This window comes from Erythrolamprus reginae, chromosome 3, assembly GCF_031021105.1.
Source record: "Erythrolamprus reginae isolate rEryReg1 chromosome 3, rEryReg1.hap1, whole genome shotgun sequence".
NCBI classification, from domain to species: domain Eukaryota; kingdom Metazoa; phylum Chordata; class Lepidosauria; order Squamata; family Dipsadidae; genus Erythrolamprus; species Erythrolamprus reginae.
The window spans coordinates 12,338,916-12,361,820 of record NC_091952.1 but is presented as its reverse complement, the minus strand read 5'-3'; the positions used below and the strand labels follow the sequence as shown (position 1 = coordinate 12,361,820).

Below are 22,905 nucleotides of genomic sequence, written 5' to 3'. Positions count from 1 at the left end.
GAAAAACAGATGACATGTTATTTAGGGGACACCAGCTTCCCTAGTCCACCATTTTACTTGCTTTTAAGCAGTAACCTCGTGTTTTTGGCTTGGTGTTGTTACAAACATGTCTCAATCCAGTCCCAGCGCTCCTGTGCCCTCCTCCTCCAAGAATAAAAGTAAGGACAAGGGGCCCAGCTCAAAATCTAAGGGGAAAAGCTCTCAGTCCTCCAATGCACTAAAGGAGGCTGAGAAGAAAATAAAGGCCATCGAGGCCCAGCTGGACAAAGCAAAACCGAGACAGGGGCCTAGCCCCTCAGCCATGGTTATTCCACCCGTTTATCAAAGCCCGCTGGGTCCTCCTCCCCTGTCATCGGCCACCTTCGAGGGGCCTCCCTTTCAAAGCGCTGGGGGTCTTTCACCAGACCGCCCATTAAGTGCCCCCCCACCATCTGAGGGATTTCAGAGATCAGAATGGAGCAGGCCTGCCTCTCAACCTCCAGCAGCTACAGCCACATTCACGCCCACAGCAGCAGGGCTCAGGGGCTCTACAGATAACTGGCAAGCCATGTCTCCCTCGGTACAAGACATGATTGCTTCAGCTTATGCACAGGGCATAGCAATTGGGGCCCAACAACAACATCAATCCCCACTGCCACCTCGCCCCAGCAGGCAGGATATCTGGTCAGTTCCTGCACCTGCACCTTCCCTGCATGACTCTTTTCAGGAGGAGCAAGAGTTCAGAGAGGCCTTTTCAGACCCAGAGAATGAGCTGTCGGGGGATGAAGCCACCTTACCAGAACAGCCTGTATTAGCAGGCTTATTCAAGTCACCCCTTTTCAGGGTTCTCCTAAACAAGGCCAGAACCACACTAACTTTGACCAGTGCCCAAAAGACGGCTGACCAGGATGTGGGCACATTACCCGCTTCCAGACTCATTAATGAGCCTCAAAGGGACTCAGAAACTATCCCTGCAGTGCCCATATTTGCAGAAAACATAAAGAGGCCCTGGCAGCAACCAGCAGCAGCTCTGGGTCCCTCAGCTCTGGACAAGAAGCTTTACTCCTTCGATCCAGAAATAGAGGATTTGCTCCAATACCCGGCTGTGGATACCCCGGTTACCTCACTAATTTCCAATGCCCTGGTTCCATCGGAGATGGCGGATGGTTTGCGGCCCGATGATAGGAAGGCCGAGAACCTGATCCGGAGAATGCACCAGCTATGTGCCTGGTCCTTGAGAGCTGCTATGGCAGCCTCCTTCTTCAACCGGGCCTCAATCCTTTGGCTTAGAGACATCCTCCCCAGGTTGGGCCCGGAGGACGCTCGCCTTCGCCAGGACATTAATAAATTGATCGCCTCCACGGAGTTCTCCGCCGATGCCACCTTAGCTGCTTCTAGGTTTTCATCCAGGGCGATGGCTACCAACCTTTCCACTCGACGCCTAATATGGCTCCGCTCTTGGCAAGCGGACGCCAAATCGAAATGGCGTCTTGCAACCGCGCCCTACCAGTGGACCACACTTTTTGGAGAATCACTAGATAAAGTCTTGATCGAGGATAAAGACAAGAAAAAGGTGCTGCCAAGGTCGGCGAGGAGGCAAGACAGGCGGGCGGCCCCATACTACAGAAGGCAGCCCTTTCGAGCGGACACGGCCGCACCTGCGGCCTCAAACACCAGGCCATATGGACAGAGCTCCTACACGCAGCCATCCTTCAGGTCCGACAGAACAGGTTATGGAGACAGGAACCGACAGTTCCAACAGCCCCGCAGATCCTTTCGGGGCGGGAACAGAGGAGGGTACCGAAAACAAAAATGACTTACCCATCCAGGTACCCATCGGTGGACGCCTGCAGTCCTTCTCAGGCTCTTGGGCGGCTATTTCCACCGACATTTGGGCGCTAGATACCGTGAAGAATGGTCTGCGCATCAACTTCCTACAGACTCCTCCGGACAGATTCCTACAATGCCCGTCGCTATCTCAACCAAGATGTTCCCTGATTGCCAGGGAAGTACAACACCTGTTGGACATTGGGGCAATAGAACCGGTGCCAGTACATCAACAAGGACAGGGGTTCTACTCTATCGTGTTCTTGGTCCCCAAGACGTCCGGCGACTACCGCCTGATTCTCAACCTCAAGCAGCTGAACATCTACGTTTGCTACCAACGTTTCAAGATGCATTCCTTACAGTCAATCCTGGCATCCATCCGACACCACGACTGGATGACCTCCATCGACTTCAAAGAGGCGTACCTGCACGTACCAGTTCATCCACATCATCGACGTTTCCTCCGCTTTTGTATACAGGACCATCATTTCCAGTACAGGGCAATGCCCTTCGGACTTTCATCGGCCCCCAGAGCTTTCACCAAGCTTCTGGATGTACTGACAGCCGACCTGAGAACCAGATCCATTCGTCTCATGGCCTATCTGGACGACGTAATCATCTTGTCCAGCAGCCCTCAACAGGCCAGGCTAGATCTACAACGGACAATACGTTCTCTAGAGACCTGTGGTTTCACGATCAACTATGTGAAAAGCCACCTGAATCCAACCAAACAGCTCTTACATTTGGGAACTCTGATAGACTCTGCAGCCGGAATCGTTTACCTGTCATCAGAGAGGCAGCAGAGGGTGAGGACGCTGATAGCTTCTATTCAGCACCGCACCAGGGTCCCCTTGGCCCTTCTATCCCAGCTGCTAGGAGTCTTCATCTCCTGCATCAGCATCGTCCCATGGGCGCGGCTGCATGCCCGCCCGCTTCAATGGCTCCTCCTCCCCTTCCAAAGAGCACGCATGAGCCACTCCAAACACCAGGTACGTCTCACGTTACCCGTCCGTCACTCTCTGCCCTGGTGGACGTCCCAAGCGCTGACCAGAGGCTCTCCCTTCCTACACCATCGGGAGGTGACGATCACTACAGATGCGAGCCTCTCCGGCTGGGGAGCACATTGCGGCTCCGGAGTGGCCCAGGGTCTCTGGACAGCAGACGACCTGAGGGACCCCAATATCAACTTGCTAGAACTAAGGGCAGTCTTCAAGGCACTCCACTCCTTCAAAGACCGGGTAGAGGGACAACGTGTCCTCGTCATGACGGACAACGTAGCAACAAGGGCCCATATAAATCATCAGGGAGGTACGAGGTCGGGCCGTTTGATGGAGGAGGCTCACTCCCTGATGTCTTGGGCGGAAACACACCTGGTCTCGATCCAAGCAGAACACATCTCAGGATCAGACAACACCCAGGCGGATTGGTTGAGCCGCACAACCATCGACCCGGGGGAATGGTCATTGAACCTGGAGGTTTTCCAGGACATTATACACCGTTATGGGGAACCGGTAGTGGACCTGTTCGCGACCCACCTCAACAACCAAGTGGTCCGATTCTACTCCCGGTTCCCGTGCCCGGGAGCCGACCGTATCAATGCGCTCCTCTCCCCATGGCCAAGGGGTCTACTCTACGCCTTCCCTCCGACTTGCCTTCTACCTAGGGTAGTCTCCAAGATACTCTCGGAGCAGGCGGAGGTGATTCTCGTCGCCCCCTTTTGGCCCAGACGACCATGGTTCGCGGACTTGATGGACCTCTCAATCTCCCCGCCATGGAGGATCCCATACCACAGACTCTCCCTCACCCAGGGGTCGTTGGTGCACCCAGAGCCTCAGTGGTGGAGGCTTGCCGTGTGGAGATTGAGGGGGACCGCTTGAGGGCGGAATCCCTGTCGGAAAAGGTCATCCATACCATCCAATCGGCTCGACGCCCGTCAACGACTCGCATTTACCAAGCGACATGGGCAGCGTTTTGTAGATTCTGCAGAGCTCGAGAGATCCCCCCTCGCTCAGCCTCCATCTTACATCTATTATACTTCCTACAGAAGGGGCTGGACGAAGGGCTGACCCCAAACACCCTTCGCAGGCAGGTGGCATCTATCACCACGGTCTTAAGACCAGACCCCCTTCGACCGATTTCCCATCATCCATGGGTTAAAGACTTTCTCCGAGGAGCCTCGAATCTTTCTCCTCCAGTTATCCATCACTTCCCATCCTGGGATTTGACTTTGGTCTTACAGGCCCTTACAGGACCTCCTTTTGAACCACTGAGAGAAATCACGCTTCGCCTTCTATCAATCAAAGTAGCGTTCTTAGTGGCCATCACATCTGCTCGCAGGGTGTCGGAACTCGCGGCATTGTCAGTCCGGCTGGACCTTTGCGTGTTCCACCCAGATCGGGTTACTCTTCGGTTAGATCCCAGCTTTCTGCCGAAGGTCAACACAAGATTTCATAGATCCCAGGACATAATATTACCGGACTTCTGTACCCACGGCTCACACCCGTCAGTCTTACGCTGGCACAAAGTGGATGTCCGTAGAGCTCTAAAGATTTACATTCGACGGACCAGCTCTTTCAGGAAATCAGAAGCATTATTCGTTTCCTTCTTCCCAGGATCCATGGGCAACAAGGTGTCCTCTAAAACTATCAGCCGATGGATCCGGTCCTGCATTATGGAGGCATACAGGACACGTGGGACACCTTTGCCAAGGACAATTACGGCTCACTCTACCAGAAGTGCAGCCACCACTGCCGCCTGGAACACACAGGCGTCAATCGATGACATCTGTCGGGCCGCAACCTGGGGGGCCCCCACGACTTTCATCAGACACTACCGTATAGACTCATTCGCTTCATCGGAAGCGGCATTCGGTCGCAGAGTGCTGCAACGGGTTTGTGTTCAGACACCCCTGGTCCAGCCTATCCCGCCCTAGTTGGTTTGCTTGGGTATATCCCACATTGGACTCTCCGAACAGTGCAGGGGAGAAGGACCGTTGAACTTACTTGAACGGTCTTCTCGCTGCACTGTGAGGAGAGTCCAAACCCTCCCGGCTTCTTGGCCCAGGGGTTCAGTTCGTTACCAGTTTAACTTCTTAGTTAATAAAATTGGTTTGTTTACACTATTCCTTCGTTTTTCTTGACTGAACCTGAGGAGGTAGAGGGGGGCGGGACATAATAATTATGTTAATTTTTAACTCAGTCCCTGCCAATGAGGCTGAAGAACAACCCACATTGGACTCTCCTCACAGTGCAGCGAGAAGACCGTTCAGGTAAGTTCAACGGTCCTTCTCTCCCCACTCAGCCCAGTCTTATTTTTTGTAAGGGTAAATTTCTAGTCCCTTGATAATCCTCACTTTACTTCCTAAATCTTCCTATCTGGATTTTTGCAAAAAACCTTGAAGCGGAACACAATATTCTGGTTGAGATGTGATCAATAAGTGTAAAACAGAGCAGCTACTTGGCATAATTTGTAAACGCTCTTTGATGGAAATTGCCTTACAATTTGTCTTTTTTTCAGCCGTATCACATGCCTAGCCCCAACTCATTTTGCAATCAATTGCCAAGATAAGCTTTTTGCCAGTTACCGTGACCAAGCTAAAGTCTCCCGCGCCCTGCATTTAATTTCTTCTCCCAGCGAAGAATTTCACATTTGTGCTGCCAAATATCATTCTATATTTTCAGCCCAATTTCTTAACCTTTCAGGATCACTTTGGATTTCTGCCTCTCAGAAATATTCGCTGTCTTACCCAATTTTATCACAGATGCAAATTTGGGAAGGATTCTCTTCATACCTTGGAGAGGACAATAGAAAAATGTAAAGGGATGAATCCAGATTGAATGGATTCCTTAATATTGACATCAATCTGACAGTCTACAGTTCCTTGGATCTTTTTTTCCTGTTGAGGATGGTTGTTCTCCTCTGGCATTTTGACTATTCTTCGGGGAGTTATTAAAGATAATGATCGAAACATTTAAATATGGTAAAGGGTTAAATAAGATTCAGGAGGGAAGTGTTTTTAATAGGAAAGTGAACACAAGAACAAGGGGCCACAACCGGAGGTTAGTTGGGGGAAAGATCAGAAGCAACGTGAGAAAATATTATTTTACTGAAAGAGTAGTGGATGCTTGGAACAAACTTCCAGCAGACGTGGTTGGAAAATCCACAGTCACTGAATTTAAATATGCCTGGGATAAACATAGATCCATCCTAAGATAAAATACAGGAAATAGTATAAGGGCAGACTAGATAGAAACATAGAAACATAGAAGACTGACGGCGGAAAAAGACCTCATGGTCCATCTAGTCTGCCTTTATACTATTTCCTGTATTTTATCTTACAATGGATATATGTTTATCCCAGGCATGTTTAAATTCAGTTACTGTGGATTTACCAACCACGTCTGCTGGAAGTTTGTTCCAAGGATCTACTACTCTTTCAGTAAAATAATATTTTCTCATGTTGCTTTTGATCTTCCCCCCAACTAACTTCAGATTGTGTCCCCTTGTTCTTGTGTTCACTTTCCTATTAAAAACACTTCCCTCCTGAACCTTATTTAACCCTTTAACATATTTAAATATTTCGATCATGTCCCCCCTTTTCCTTCTGTCCTCCAGACTATACAGATTGAGTTCATTAAGTCTTTTCTGATACGTTTTATGCTTAAGACCTTCCACCATTCTTGTAGCCCGTCTTTGGACCTGTTCAATTTTGTCAATATCTTTTTGTAGGTGAGGTCTCCAGAACTGAACACAGTATTCCAAATGTGGTCTCACCAGCGCTCTATATAAGGGGATCACAATCTCCCTCTTCCTGCTTGTTATACCTCTAGCTATGCAGAAAAACATCCTACTTGCTTTTCCTACCGCCTGACCACACTGCTCACCCATTTTGAGACAGAAATCACTACCCCTAAATCCTTCTCTTCTGAAGTTTTTGCTAACACAGAACTGCCAATGCAATACTCAGATTGAGGATTCCTTTTCCCCAAGTGCATTATTTTACATTTGGAAACATTAAACTGCAGTTTCCATTGTTTTGACCATTTATCTAGTAAAGCTAAATCATTTACCATATTACAGACCCCTCAAGGAATATCAACCCTATTGCACACTTTAGAGTCATCGGCAAATAGGCAAACCTTCCCTACCAAACCTTCCCCTATGTCACTCACAAACATATTAAAAAGAATAGGACCCAGAACAGACCCTTGTGGCACACCGCTTGTAACCTGTCTCTGCTCAGATGGACCATGAGGTCTTTTTCTGCCCTCAATCTTCTATGTTTCTATGTTCTATAATGCATAAAGCTTTAATGATAAAATAAAGATTAAAGACCATTCAAGTTTAAGTCCCATCTCTGCCCTGAAAGCCAGCTGGGTGACTGTGGTCCAATCGTCCGAAGGCTGTGAGTTCTAATCCTACCTTAGGCAGGAAAGCTGGTTGGGTGATTTTGAGCCAATCACGAACACACTGTGAGTTCTAATCCAATCTTAGGTAGAAAACCTGCCTGAGTGACAATGGGCCAGTCACACATACTCATCCTTGGTAACCTTCCCATCTGACTTCTGATAAGCAAAGTCAGTGAGGAAAGTCAGATTTGTTTAATGACAACATGATTCACTAAGCCAGTGTTTCCCAACCTTGGCCACTTGAAGATATTTGGATTTCAACTCCCAGAATTCTCCAGCCAGCGAATGCTGGCTGGGGAATTCTGGGAGTTGAAGTCCAGATATCTTCAAGTGGCCAAGGTTGGGAAACACCGCACTAAGCAATGGCAATGATTTGCTTAACAGCTGTGACAAAAAAAGGTCATAAAATGGGACAAAACATGCTTAGCAACAGGAAATGTTGGGCTCAGTTGTGTTCATAAATCGAGGGCTGTCTGTATTTTGCTGAATTTAACTACCTTTCTTCATTTTCTTTAAAATTTCCTTACAGATGGTTTTACCAAGGCACTAATCCATATACTAGGACTGCTGACTGGTTATACTCAGGAGGATATTTTGATAGAAATTTTTTTGATTGTCCGGATATCTATTGAATGCATCCTCGAATGCAGTTGCTCTGTTGCCCAGAATTGTTAGACTTAAATGAGTCCAGCAGCTATTGGGCTATGTCATGACAAGAAAATAATATATTTTTCCTAAAGCAATGAAAATCATCCATCACTGATCAAGGTTTTGTCATGTACATTTGCCAAAATACTGAAGTGCTGTTACTCATTGTCCTGAAGCTGCAACATGAAATTATGTAATGGGGAAAGATGCTTGCATGTTTTGGGTAGCTTCCTTCAATTGATCATTTCATGTTTTCGTTTTATTTTTTTTGGCCAGAATTAACTCGCTATATAACCATTGGGAAAATAGCTCCTTTCTTAAAAATAGAAGATAGGTACTTTTAAAAAATAAATAAAATTGAACAATAAAAATATACATTTGAAGTATTCAAAATTTGGAGGCCACAGGGGCAACTTAGCCTAACAGATACAGTATATACCACTGGTCCTATTGGAAAAAGTTTCTAGCAAGAATGCAGAGTGACTCAAAATTCACACTAGTCTTTGAACAGTCCTAACTTTTAAATGCTTGACAACATACACTAGAGATAGACTTAATTTTCAGGAGCGGTTTCTCCATTTTGTTTCAGCCTCTGAGCACTGTGATTTATTGATTCAATGAAGTATCTGTGATTTTATTTTTAAAAAAGGAACTACTCCATTGAACTCTGGCTTGTAAGTGTGGATAACAGCAAACTTGTGTGTTTGAAGTTGCAAAATGTTTTGTCTCAAAACCCATTTTGGAGATATTTATAGGAACCTGGATGTCATGTAAATATCATGTAAGGAATCACACTTCCTTGCTTTGTTCAGAAATGTTGTTTGTTTGTAGCTCTGCTTTGGAAACTGATTTTCCCATTCATTTCATAATACTGGCATCCTTCTTCCTCTTTCAATTTGCCTTGGATACGTTCTGCAAAAGTTTATATTTATTTTGGGCTCCTCCCCCCCCCCCCCAATTATTTGCTTGCATCACAACTGATAGCAGGTTTTTGAACAGCAATTTCTTAGTTTGTCCAATGATGAATGATACAGTGAAAGCTTTTAATGCATCTCCACTTGGTAGAATTTCCTTGAGAATAAGTTATTATTATTATTATCATTTATTCGATTTGTATGCCGCCCCTCTCCGAAGACTCGGGGCGGCTCACAACAAGTGTAGGCTTTGCAGTTTTAAACATGTCAAAGCTATGTCATTCTGGAGCAGTTTGGCTTGAGAGGGAGAGTGCTTGTCTTTTATTTCAAACACACATTGGTGACAATATGTGGGCTTTATAAATAAGTCTACTAGGTTATGATTTACCAAATTGGAGATAAGTTAACTTGCTGTTAAATGTAAACCAGCAAGAGCATATTAATTGAAAAGGAACAGTGAAAAGATTAAGAGATTGGATTATAGTCCCATGAACATTTGACACATGAATATTTGAGTAATTTTCATTATATTTCAAGCCAAAAAATTGTTTCCATGAAAATACATTGAGGCAGTAAAGTACATTTTTAAGAGAACTGATTTGGACAGGCCCTAGTCAACTCTAAATTTATGTTGTTGGTTATCTAAATTTGTGGAATATTGCATCTTCAAATTCTTTCATTGTATTAGGGCTTCATAATTCAATCCCCCCTCTCTTGAAATCACTTGCATCACAGTAGTCTCACTGTATCTCAGTATATTCCCTTTTCCTTCATAAATGTTAACCATGAATCAGTGTGCATTTTATTGTTATGTACCCCAGTGCAAAAATTATTGGGCCCGTCTGTTTTTTGGCAGGAATGGTGAATATTGGTTCCAGCAATAATTTTTGTGCTTTATACCCACTACAGAATTGACTGTTTATATTGCTCTCATAATCCACTGATTTCAGTATCTGAACAATAAGTCTATACAAAGACCAGCTGTTATAATACAGTATTTCAAGCTCTAATTCCAGAAGCATGAAAATAGGAGACAATAGAAACTCATTTTTTCTCCCTTGATTAAGTCACTATCTCCTTGTATTAGTAAAAGTTTAGCAAAGGGCTAAACCAGGTGGTATGTATGCTTAATTTAAACAAATGCAGGTGGGTTGCAGTAATATTTTGAAGAAATTACATTAATTTTTTTAACTGGTTGGACTTTTTTAAAGAAGTGTCAAGGGATGTTTCTAAATTCCTATTTGCTGTAGGAGGAAAATGTGTTCTTTTAAATTGAAATTAAAATTGGTTTTAAAGGAAGAGTGAATATTTTTCATTCACCTTTTACATAATTACTGAAAATACATTTATATTAGGTCTTCATGACTCATCTTCTATACCAACTGAGGCATATACTATACTATATGTTCATGATTTGGTGGCTGGCTGAGCCTTACATTTCAAAACCGATGTGAAATAAGACTGCAGAAAATCTGTTGCCGGTAGAAATAGTGGGAGGCTATTAATTTAGGTAATTTGTTTCTCTGCAAATGATTAATTGTTCTGGAAAATATAATTCCTAAGCTGCAAGTCAGTTCTCCCACATATATATATATACTGTACTGTATATCTCATTTCTAAACAATGGCAGGGTATTATACTAAATGTAATGCTTCGGAACAGATTAGAATTAAAACACACACTAAAGTTTGATTACTTAAAAAGCTTTAATTATATTGGGTTTTTTTCCTTATGAAAAAGATAGTAATTTAGATTGTTTACATTTTTACCTGCACTTATTATAAGCACCACCGTCACAACTTAAGCACTGCCTTACATTTGACACTTCCATGGGGGGAGGAAAAGCACTTTTAAAATAAAAATAATAATAATCATGTTAAATATTAAGATAGGTATTAACTTAAAGCAGATATTTTTTAATGTGAAAAAAAAAGTAGTTATTTTCTTGGCTGCTTACTTCCATTGTGTTTACCTTGGTTCCCTTGTTTTGAATTAAGGCTCGTGCATACGTTAGCTTGACTCCAGGCCAATGAGTTGACAACCACAACTTTTAGTTGCAGATAGTGGTGTTCCTCCACCCTTCAGCATTGGGAAGAATTTCATACCCACATGATGCGTCATACTATATCGCAACACCAGAGTCAATAAAACTCTGTGAATGAGTAACTTTTCTTGCTCTTCCATTAGGTTGACTTAATAATAAATGCAGTCTTTATCATAGCAAGAAATAACCACAAAGATTAACACTACTAGACCATTTGTAGGAATAGCATGACAGCAGCAGGCTATGAAACGAAGATGGGACTTCCCCATTCCTAAATAAATGCCGCAGGAAAACGTAACATGTCCACAAACCTTTGCCAGTCTTCGCTCTCTCTCCCCCGGCCACCTACAGATGAGCAATTATTTTGATGCTTGATGGATGGAACACTACTAATTCATTAAATTCTCTGGCATGTGAACATTAACTGGAAAGTATAGTTTAAAAAATAGAATGAAAGATAGAAAATCCTGCTTAACAATTATTTGATTTACATTGTTAGCCTTTATATGTAAACAGAAAAGGGTAGAAATGGCACCTTTTTGATGAGTTTGATAAACATAATTTAAGTTTCTTACTACTGCACCTTGCATGCAGTTTGGGGTGGATCAATACATGGGTGTTTTCTCTTAGGCATCTTTAAAACCTCTCTTAGGCATCTTTTAAAACCCCTTGGTCCTCAAAAGTAGGCTATTAGACTAAAACCTTTATAAGTATGAGTTTTGCATAAGATTAGTTAATATACAACTATGTGAATCAGTACCATCTAGAATTAGTTTCTGAAAGTTTTATTTTGAGTTCTTACCCAAAAACGTAGAAGCTTCGGATTACCAACTGTTGATACTCAGGTACCCTGTAATCCTGAAAAAGACATTGTAATAATAGTCCCAAACAGTGCAGGTGCCTGTAGCTCCTCAGTTTTTTCTATGTTTGTTGTAGTCTGTGTATTTTAATGTTGCAAATTTGGCTGTTCTCTTCATGTTGTGTTTTTAATTCTTCATTTGATAATCTACTGTAACGTCATTGCCCCTTTAAAATCCTTAAGTGGTTTGGGTTTAAATTGTAAAGTAAAGCAATATTTAAATGCCTATATTAAAAACAAATCAAACTGTTGTAACAAAAATGATTTTTATGATGTCTATAGCATGGGGAGGGGGGGTATTAAAAAAGCACACGTACCAGTTACCAGCTGTAATTTCCCCATTCATTCCCGGCTGCTGCTGTTGCTGCTACTGCTGTCCTGTTTTGTGTATTTTTATTTTGCCCTTAATAATCCCTGTTAATAATAATAAGAAAAGTACATGGCACAATCCACCTAGAATTTTTTGGATCAAGCCCCATTTGGCATCTGTGGGTTTTGCGAAAAAATCATCCCGCGGAGCCCTTCTGCATTTTTATGTAAGTTTCCATGGGGTTTGCCCCAAAGAAGAGTGCTTCCTGGCAGAAATATGCCTGCTGTAGGGATTGGGTTGGGGTATTTTGTTGTTTTTTGGCCTTATCCCTGTTAAACGAACCTGTTGGAAGATATTAAAAATTTAAAAAAAGGCTTTAGCAAAATGGATTTATTTTTTATAATATTTAACAACTGTCGATACCCAACTATATTAACTATTACAAATTCATATTTACCTTTTTAGAGAAGTCTGTACAGGTTTGTGGACATACATGTTTTAAAAAAAAATGTCAATGCAAATAAAGGCTGTTTTGGAGAAGACACAGTGTTTCTGGTCCTTGCTTTTGTCCCTTTGCAGTAATTGAGTGGACCAGGGTCTCTTCTAGCGGGTCATCCTCGAGTCCCCTGACCCGGGTTTATTACAACCACTTTGATTCTGTCTGGTTTTCTGGAGAAACCCCAAACCCTTGGAAGTTGAATGTTTTACCCCAGGAGGCAACTCGGAAGCAGCCAAATATAGATGTTTCACAGCATGCATCCCTCATAGGTTGTATGAAAGTGTTGGTTATGACCTATAAAGCCCTTCATGGCATCAGACCAGAATATCTCCGGGACCGTCTTCTGCCGCACGAATCCCAGCGACCAGTTAGGTCCCACAGAGTTGGGCCTTCTCCAGGTCCCGTCGACTAAACAATGTCGTCTGGCGGGACCCAGGGGAAGAGCCTTCTCTGTGGCGGCCCCGACTCTCTGGAACCAACTCCCCCCAGATATCAGAGTTTGCCCCCACCCTCCTTGCCTTTCGCAAGCTCCTTAAAACCCACCTCTGTCGTCAGGCATGGGGGAATTGAAAATTTTTTTCTTCCTTCCCCCTAGGCTCATAGAATTTATACATGGTATGTTTTGTATGTATGATTGGTTTTTTAAATTGGGGTTTTTTTAGATTATTTTTAATATTAGATTTGTTTACATTGTCTTTTTTATTGTTGTTAGCCGCCCCGAGTCTTCGGAGAGGAGCGGCATACAAATCTAATGAATGAATGAATGAATTAATGAATGAATGAACGAACAGTTAAAAGAGGGAGTTTCCTTCAGCCTGGATTTAAGCATTTGTGTGAATGCAGATCTTCAGGTAGTCCTCAAATTAAAACAGTTCGTTTAGTGACCAAAGTTACAACAGTACTGAAAAAAAGTGCTGAATTGCATTGTCCCCTTTTCCAGCAGGCTGGACAATAACACTCCACCCCCTCAATTATTTTAACCTACAAAAACATTTTTTCCCCAACATATTCATCTCCCTGAAAGATCCAATTGGTTTCTCTCTCTCTCTCTCTCTTTTTTTGTATTACCTCCATCGTAATAGCAAGCTCCCACTTTTTTACAGATAGTCCTTTGCTTAACGAGCCCAAATGAGCCCCAATTTTTTGCTGCTAGGTGGAGACATTTGGTTAAGTGAGTTTTGCCCCATTACACAACTATTCTGGCCACAGTGGGTAGGTGAGTCAATGCAGTCATCAGTCAGTAACTTAATTGTTGAGTGAGTCTGGTTCCCCCCATTAATTTTGCTTCCCAGGTCGTAAAAGAAGAGCATATGACCCCGGGACACTGCAACCCTCATAAATATGAACCAGTTGCCAAGTATCTGAATAATGTTTGTTAATTTTTCCAATTTTAAAAAAAAATAACATTTCGATAATTTAATACAGATCTATGCCGGATTTCTTATGTTTGTTACATTTCTTTTTTTCTTTTACTGAATTTTTGATCATCTTATTATGAGGAATGCCTCAATGATAGCAACTATGGAAAATGTATTTATTTATTTAATCAATCAATCAATCAATCAATCAATCAATCAGATTTCTATGCTGCCCTGGGACTCAAGGCGTTATTTACAACAATATCGTTATCCAAGATACAAAAAGAGGATCATACAAAAAATTAGTATCGTTTTCCAGCCTTGCTCTTTTCATCATCCTACTGTATGTTCTGTCGGGCTCTCTGGTAGACTCCTCCCGAAAATTCACAGGTACAAATTTCAGACACACACACGTTTGAAAATTCAAAACAATGTTCTTTATAATGAAAAATTCACTTTACTAAGCCCCTCTTTTTGTATAGCAAAGAGCACTGGTCTCCAAACAAACTGGTAATTGGTACAAGTCCCTTATCAGTTCTGTGATACTTAGCTTGCAGGTGTGAGGCAATTCACAGTCCTTCTTCTTTCACAAAGTGAAACACACTTTGCTCTGGTTTAGTTTCAAAGAGGGGGAAAATCAGCACACAAAAGGTCAAAGTCAGTGAAGCAGTCAGGAAAACACAAGGATCAGATAATCCTCCACAATGGCCAAACCCACAGGCTATTTATAGCAGCCTCACTAATTACCACAGCCCCCACCCAACCACAGGTAGCCTCATTTTCTTTGATAATAATCTCTCAGTTGTTGTTGCCTATGCATCACTCTCTGCCTGCGTGGCTGTATCATTAACTCTTGTTCTGAATCCAAGGAGGATCTCCTTCTGAGCTGTCTGCCACACTCTCCTCCTCCCTGTCACTCATGTCTTCTTGGTCAGAGGAGCCTTCCTCAGAGCAGATTCCACTGGGAGGGGGGGCAAAACAAGCCTGCAGCATGTGGATGTCTCCCCCACATCCACAGTCCTTGGGGCAGGAGCTGGGGCAGAGCTAACCACAACACTGTATAAAAGGAATTAGACACAGACATATATCCATTTTCTCAAAAGTGAACTATGAAAAGGAGAGTTTCAAAGATGTCTAGAAGAAACCAGCATAATTCTCAGCCAGAATTTCCATTATCAAGACATAGGAAAAGGACAGTGATATATAATCCATGTTTGAAGACGTTTTTGCCTTGGATACTCTCAATTAAACAGAGGTCAGAGACTGTTAATGATGGAGGACACAAATGCATTGGCAGCTGGAATATTGATAGCCCCCCCTTGTAATTCTGCAATTAAATTACTGAATTAATCTATGCACTCCAAAGAAGTCCACCTCATTTCAGCTTCTCTGCCTTCTAGGACAGTTAACATTGCACAAAAAACTTTTTAAAAACCAAGTCACATTTTTCAGTGCTGTTGTAACTTTGAACAGTCACTAAATGAACAACCGGTAAGTTGAGGACTACCTGTATCTGGCATGATTAGGCTATGGTGTTTCAGTTATTTTGAGTCTTTTCATCAGGAGGGACATTGATGGAGCTTTCCCCCTCTAGTTGTCCTGGGAGCAAAATCAAGCTTGCCAAGATCCTCAATGAGGAGTCTTGGAAAGAAATCCCATCTTGAGCTGCAGAAAAAAACAATTGCTGCCAACCTGCCTTCCATTAAGGACCTGTATAAAGCATGAGTCAAAAAGAGGGCAGCGAAAATATTTACTGACCCCTTGCATCCTGGACACAAACTGTTTCAACTCCTACCCTCAAAAGCCACTATAGAGCACTGCACACCAAGACAACTAGACACAAGAACAGTTTTCCCCCAAACGCCATCACTCTGCTAAACAAATAATTCCCTCAATACTGTCAAACTATTTACTAAGTCTGCACTACCGTTACTACTAGTATTTTCTCATCGGAGAGGGGCGGCATACAAATCTAATAAATTATTATTATAATTATTATCATTCCTATCACTCACTTCCTCCAACTTATGACTGTAACTTGTTGCTTGTATCTTTAAGATTTTTATTAATATTTTTTCCAGATGGCTTATTTGATCCCTGACAATCATTGTGTTGTAACTCATGATTCTTGACAAATGTATCCTTTTCTTTTATGTACACTGAGAGCATACGCACCAAAGACAAATTCCTTGTCTGTGCAATCACACTTGGCCAATAAAGAATTACTGTATACTGTATTCTATTCTTAGTTCAGAAAACCCCCCAGTACACGTGGCTCATGATCCTTGCGTAAAAATGAGACTACTCATGAGAGGGGAGAAGTGGCCGCCTTGACAGGTTGAGAAGGAAGCGGATTAATTTTTTTTAAAAGGATAATTGTCGTGGATGGCTATCAAGCATAAATGCAACACATATAGGAAGACATACATCTATGCCAGCGCATCATGCAACTTACAGGCTACACAGTACGCTTTCGCCGTAGGAAGGCGATTCTCCAACGTTTCCGTAGCTCCGAAGCCCCGCCCCTTCCCCACCCCTTCTTTTTCTTTCCGCCCGGCCGACGTGACACAGCACAATAGCTGAAGGCAGGCGGAAAGAGCGATTGAGCGCGGTGCATGCCGGTCCGCGTAGGCTCGCGACAGGATGAGAATGAGAGCCTGAGCCTTACCTCTGTTGAGTGGCATGCCTTCTAACCAAACGGAAGCGTAGGGGCCGTGCGACTGCCAGCCAATTAAAGAGAAGAGAAGGCAAGAAGGAAGGCGGGCTTCCGCTGTGACTGGAAGAGGAGCTGAGGGGAGCCGGAAGAGACCGTCGAAGCTTTTGAGGGGAAGAAAAAGCGAGCGGCGGGAGGCCCAATTAAGGCGACAGGTAAACTGTAGGCTGGCTTGGCGGGAGCGCCCGGAGAGATTGTGGCTGAGGGAAGCTTTTCTCAACCGCTCAAACGCACCCTTCAAGTCGGGAGGGGGGTTGGGGAGGATGGGAATTGTAGTTCAACCCCTACCTTACCCCCTCCCGAGGGATGCCAGGTTGGGATGCGCCCGGGTGAGGTTCAGAGGGGCGGCTTTAGAAAGGTTGGGCTGAAGAAGTATTCCAGTACTTGAGGGGCTTCCATAAAGAGGTGGGGGGTGTCAAACTATTCTCCAAAGCACCTGAGGATAGAAAAAGAAGCAACTGGTGAAAACTGAACAAGGAGAGAAGCAACCTAGAACTGAGGAGAAATTTCCTGACAGAACAGTTAATCTGTGGAATAACTTGCCTCCAGAATGCTCCCCTCACTGGAAGTTTTAAATTAATTTAATTTAATTTATTTGACTTCTGTGCCGCCCAATCCCAATGGGACTCAGGGCGGCCTTCAACAATAAATAGTACATACAAAAAACAATTAGTAATAAGAACAGTAAAACCCATAATAAACCCTAACTCACATATAGAGCCCTCAGAGAAGGGGTGGCATATAAGTCCAATAAATAAATAAATAATAAATATACAGAAATGGTTGCAAATTGGACATGATTTATTTATTTTATTTATTACTTAGATTTGTATGCCGCCCCTCTCCGAAGACTCGGGGCGGCTCACAACATGTAAAAACAAATCATAAGCAATCAGACAAATTTAAAATATTTAAATATTTTAAAAACCCCATATGCTAACAGTCACACACACAGACATACCATGCATAAATTAAACGTGCCCAGGGGGAGATGTTTCAGTTCCCCCATTACATTACATTACATTACAGTCTTTCTGAAAGATATCAGGGGAAGCAGTACAGACAAGGGGTGGGTAGTTGGTTCCATGTCCCAGCAGCCACAGAGAAGGCCTTACCCCGTGGGCCTGTCAACCTGTATTGTTTAGTTGACGGGACCTTTAAAGAAGACATTGCGCATGGTATAGGGCAGTGATGGTGAACCTATTTCCCTCGGGTGCTGAAAGAGTTTGGCCGTATGCTATTTATTTATTATTTATTTATTACTTAGATTTGTATGCCGCCCCTCTCCAAAGACTCGGGGCGGCTCACAACACGTGGAAACAAATCATAAATAATCTGACAATTTAAAATATTTAAAGATTTAAGAAAGACCCCATATACTAACAGACATACACACAAGCATACCATATATAAATTAAACATGCCCAGGGGGAGATGTTTCAGTTCCCCCATGCCTGACGGCAAAGGTGGGTTTTAAGGAGTTTACGGAAGGCAGGAAGAGTAGGGGCAGTTCTAATCTCCGGGGGGAGTTGGTTCCAGAGGGCCGGTGCCGCCACAGAGAAGGCTCTTCCCCTGGGGCCCGCCAACCGACATTGTTTAGTTGACGGGACCTGGAGAAGGCCCACTCTGTGGGACCTAATCGGTCGCTGGGATTCGTGCGGCAGGATTCGTGCGGCTATTGTACATGCATGAGTGCCCACACCCATAATTCAATGCCTGGGGAGAGTGAAAACAGCTTCCCCCCCAGGCCCTCAGGAGGCCGGAAACAGCCTGTTTCCCAACTTCTGGTGGACCCAGTAGGCTCATATTTCGTTCTCCCCAGGCTCCAAAGGCTTCCCTAGAGCCAGGGGAGGGTAACAACACCCTCCCTCCAGAGGCTTTCTGGAAGCCAAAAATGCCATCACAGAGCCTCTGTGCAAGCCAAAAATCAGCTGGCCAGCACACACATGCACGTTGGAGCAGACCTAAGGCAATGGCTCATGTGCCAGCAGATATGGCTCCGCGTGCCACCTGTGGCACCCATGCCATAGGTTCACCATCACTAGTACTGTACAGGGTTTCCTGCCTAAGGGGGATGGACTAGAAGACCTCCAAGGTCCCTTCCAATTCTTGTTATTTTATCTATCTTCCTTCCATCCATCCATCCATCCATGCTGCCCAATCCCGTGGGACTTAAGGTGGCTAACAACAATAAATAACCCCCATTATACTAACAATTAATAAACCCTTGACAAACTGTCCAATTAGACACATATACATACCAATCACTCATAGTTCGACGTGACTAGATGTAACACTCATGGCCCCTGCAGGTCTTTATGGCCTTTTAGAAGGCCAGTAGGGTGGGAGCAGTATGGACATTAGAGAGGTGGGGTGGTTCCATAGGGCTGGGGCAGCCTCACAGAAGGCCCTCCCCTCTGGGCCCACCAACCTGCATTACTTAGTTGACAGGACCTATTGAAGGCCAACCCTGTGTGATCTAATAGGTCTCTGGGAGGTATGTTTGCAGGAGCAGGAGACGGTCCCATAAATAGTATGGTCCTAACCCATGTTCCATTCTGTTCATCTCCGGAGGATCTGATTTCCCCAAGCCTCAAAACTCAGTTTATGGTTCTGGCTGATCCTTGACAGCCACTTGCCAAGAACTCATCTGTGGGTTTTGATTTCTATTCTGATTGACTGGGGGGGGGGGGGGGGGGAGATCCAGGGTGGGAGCAAAAGGGGAGAGTCATCATGGCCTCCCACCCAGAAAGAGCTTGGAGCTAATACTTCCTTTCCTTGCTAACTTTCTTCTTAAAGGGAGTTTTGTCTGTTTGGGTGCAACTGAAGAAAGAGGGGGCCTGTAGTAGTGAGACTGGTGTTTCTTAGGGTGCCAGCAAACCTACCCATTTCCACATGGCCGAAATGATACCAGGACTTATCATCCCTGACTTCCTTGTTTGTTTTGACACAGCTTTTTAGTATTCCCAGCCTGCTACCGTCTGGTTTGAGAGAACCCCAAAATGGAGATGCACAATTGTTCTTGCCACCTTGTTGTATCTGAGTTTATTTTAATTGCTGCTGTTTGGTAAAGTCCACTACTACTCAACTTATGACCACAATTGAGCCCAAAACTTTGTTGCTAAGCATGACTTGTTAAGTGAGTTTTACCCCATTTTAGGACCTTGGGTGCCACATTTGTTAAGTGAAACACTGCAGTCGTTAAATTAGTAACATAGTTTTAAGTGAATCTGGCTTCCCTGTTGTCTTTTGCTTCTCAGAAGTTCTCAAAGGTGATTTCATGGTTCTGGGGCATTGCAACTGTCATAAATATCAGTCAGTTGCCAAGTATCAGAATTTTTATCATGACCATGGGGATACTTCAACAGTTAAAAATTTAAAAAATGGCCATGTCACTTTTCTCAATGCTTTTGTAACTTCAAACAGTCATTAAATGAATTGTAAGTCGAGGACCATCTATATATGCTGGAAAGTTTTCATTCAGTTAGGTCTGTCAAGGTATAAGACTAGGGAGGGAGGATTGAATTGGGGGCGGTGTGTGTGTGTCAAATTTGGTGCCCTGCAGTTGCCAAAATTGAATTTAATCTACATTACTTCTCTGGAAACGTGATTGTAAGAGAAGTCTTCATGATGAATCTTATCTCTTTCCAGGATGTCTTCTGGTGCTTTATTCCCAACCTTGGTGCCCGGCTCTCGGGGCTCATCAAGCAAATACCTGGTGGAGTTTCGTGCAGGAAAGATGTCTTTGAAAGCCAGCACGGTCACTCCTGATAAGAGGAAGGGCCTTGTCTACATACAGCAAACGGATGATTCCCTCATTCACTTCTGTTGGAAAGACAGGACATCTGGGAATGTAGAGGATGTAAGTGGAACACTCCATTGGGTTTTGCTTATGTACATGTAAAGCATGTTTGCCCATTGATAGCTAAAATTGAATGCTTGTATGCTTTTTATTTATTTTTACCCCACCTATAAGTAACTCAAGGCAATGAAGATGCATAGTACTCCTTCCTTTTCCTATTTTCCCCACCATAACATCCCTGTAAGATGGGTTGGATGAGGAGAAAGTGACTAGCCCAAAATCACCTAGTCAGCTTTTCATGCCTAAAGTGAGACTAGAGCTCACAGTCTCCTGTTTTTTAGGCTAGCACCTTAACCACTAGGCCAAACTGCCTCTCAATTATAATAAATTAAGTTACATGCTTTGGGGTGATATAATTTAGTCCCCTTTTCTCTTGTGCTCCTATTTTAGCAAGAATCAGAATTAATATAGACTATGAATCTATATAGAATTACCTCTTCCTGTATAGAGTATTTATTTACTTTTATTTTGCATCTAGCTTCTGCAGTCCTTAAATGCCATACTAATAAATGTATAATTCAAACTCTGTACAAATTACATTTTCTGCTTTTCCCTGGAAGATCCTATTTTTTTTATCATGAAGCATACAGGGTCAACTTTCCAGTGATAATTTTTCTCTTCTTTGAAAATGAACCTTCAAGAAAGGGAAGTGGTTTGTGGTTTTCCAGGCATTTTTTTAATCTTCAAATTTCTGGGCTGGATAATAGATGAGCGTGAGAGAACATCTGATGTAGGAGATTTGATTTCCCCCTGATAATTGGAATGGTACCTTCCATGGGAGCCACCGAAGTTTTCCTTTTCCCTAGATTGAGAAGTTAGTTATTGATCAGCATTGATTGATACTATAAGTATTTGGATCCTCCCTTTGTTTTTTCAGGACCTGATTATATTTCCTGATGACTGTGAATTTAAAAGGGTGTCTCAGTGTACCACTGGACGTGTCTATGTGTTGAGGTTCAAGGCTGGATCCAAGAGACTTTTCTTCTGGATGCAGGTTTGTGAGTTCTTCTGTCTGTGTCCTGCGCTTCTTGGGGAATTTTAGTGTGATGTTGTGCAGTACAATGCACACGCAGTTAGAGAAGATTTTGAGTGAGAAAAATCATGAAATTGATAGGGAAGAGTCAGCCACCATAACTTTGGATTGAGGTCATACTATGTTTTGCTGAAAATATGACCTACTCGGAAAGTAAGTCCTAGCTTGATTTTTACATGTGCGCCCAATATAAGTCCTACTCCTGAAACAAGCCCTTAATAAGATCCAGCCCACTCCATGATGCACAGGTAAAAATTAAGTTGGGGGGGGGATGGGAGGTGGAGATGCCCTACTACTTATCTTCGGACAGTTGCAGTCAGGCCTCACACACCCTGGCCTATTTGTTCTGCAGCCAGCAAGGCTTTCCTGAAGGCCTCTGTAGCTGATAACAGAGCTCTGGATCAATCTGGAGCTCTCATTGGCTGCAGAGGCCTTCAGGAAAGCCTTGCTGGCCTTGCCAGATGAACGGAGAGGGTCCGTTGTAACCTCGAATGGTGGCTAATTGGCCATAAAGTGAGGACCTCTTCTACTGAGAAAGCTAAGGTGTTACAAATTACTCAACTCTCCTGAAGAAAACGTTTTTTTCCCCCATTTTCTTCCCAGGAACCTAAGACGGAGAAAGATGAAGAGCACTGTCGTAAGGTGAATGAGTACCTCAACAATCCACCCATGCCTGGAGCTCTAGGAGGCAGTGGAAGTGGGGGCCATGAACTTTCTGCCCTTGGAGGTAGGAGCCTTTTCCAAGAAGCTAACTCTGTTCAGGATTAGTCATTTATTTATCAAATTAGTCATTTATCAAATCATGCATGTGATTTATAGGCCGCCCAAACTCCTTCTGGACTCTGGCGAACAACAATATAAAACAATGTAAAAAACAATTTTAAAACCATTAGTGCTAAAACATTCATATCCATTCAGCCTTGTAAGATGGAATTGTTTGCCGGCCCCAGGCCTGCCGGCAAAGCCATGTTTTCATGGCCTTTAATTCTGGTCCATTAAGAATTTCTTTCAAATCCAATTATAAAATATTTGATGCCGGCTAAACATCAAAACCACATATAAAACAGTAAAAACCTATGCTTTGATAGTAGCATATATACTTTTATATTAAGCAGCCTAGTATGTGCAGTTCAATCAATCGATCAATCAATCAGAATAGAGATGGAAGGCACCTTGGAGGTCTCCTATCCCATTCTGGACAAGTGGCTGTCCAAACTCTTGAAAACTTCCAGTGATGAATCACCCACAACTTCTTGAGGCAAACTGTTCCAGTGGTTAATTGTCTTCACTGTTAGGAACTTACTCCTTAATTCCAGATTGCTTTGCTCCTTGATTGGTTTCCATCTATCGCTTCTTGTCTTGCCTTCTGGTGCTTTGGAAAATATATTGACTCCCTCTTCTATGTGGAAACCCCTCAAATACTGGAAAACTACTATCATGTCACCCCAGTC

At 43.4% G+C, this 22,905-nt stretch overlaps 2 protein-coding genes across 2 annotated transcripts in view; both read left to right on the top strand.

Annotated features, from left to right (window-relative positions):
• The window catches only part of OSBPL2 (oxysterol binding protein like 2), an 89,189-nt gene extending 80,970 nt beyond the window's left edge, over nt 1–8,219 (top strand). Inside the window, exon 14 of the mRNA XM_070744489.1 lies at nt 7,744–8,219. Within this exon, the coding sequence (XP_070600590.1) occupies nt 7,744–7,846 (103 nt within the window). The 3' untranslated portion in view covers nt 7,847–8,219. The remainder of the gene's footprint in view (nt 1–7,743) is intronic.
• Nucleotides 8,220–16,413: 8,194 nt separating this feature from the next.
• The window catches only part of ADRM1 (ADRM1 26S proteasome ubiquitin receptor), a 28,050-nt gene continuing 21,558 nt past the window's right edge, over nt 16,414–22,905 (top strand). The window contains exons 1-4 of the mRNA XM_070744490.1: nt 16,414–16,714; nt 20,211–20,421; nt 21,299–21,415; nt 22,058–22,181. Coding sequence (XP_070600591.1) covers nt 20,212–20,421; nt 21,299–21,415; nt 22,058–22,181 — 451 coding nt within the window. The 5' untranslated portion in view covers nt 16,414–16,714; nt 20,211. The remainder of the gene's footprint in view (nt 16,715–20,210; nt 20,422–21,298; nt 21,416–22,057; nt 22,182–22,905) is intronic.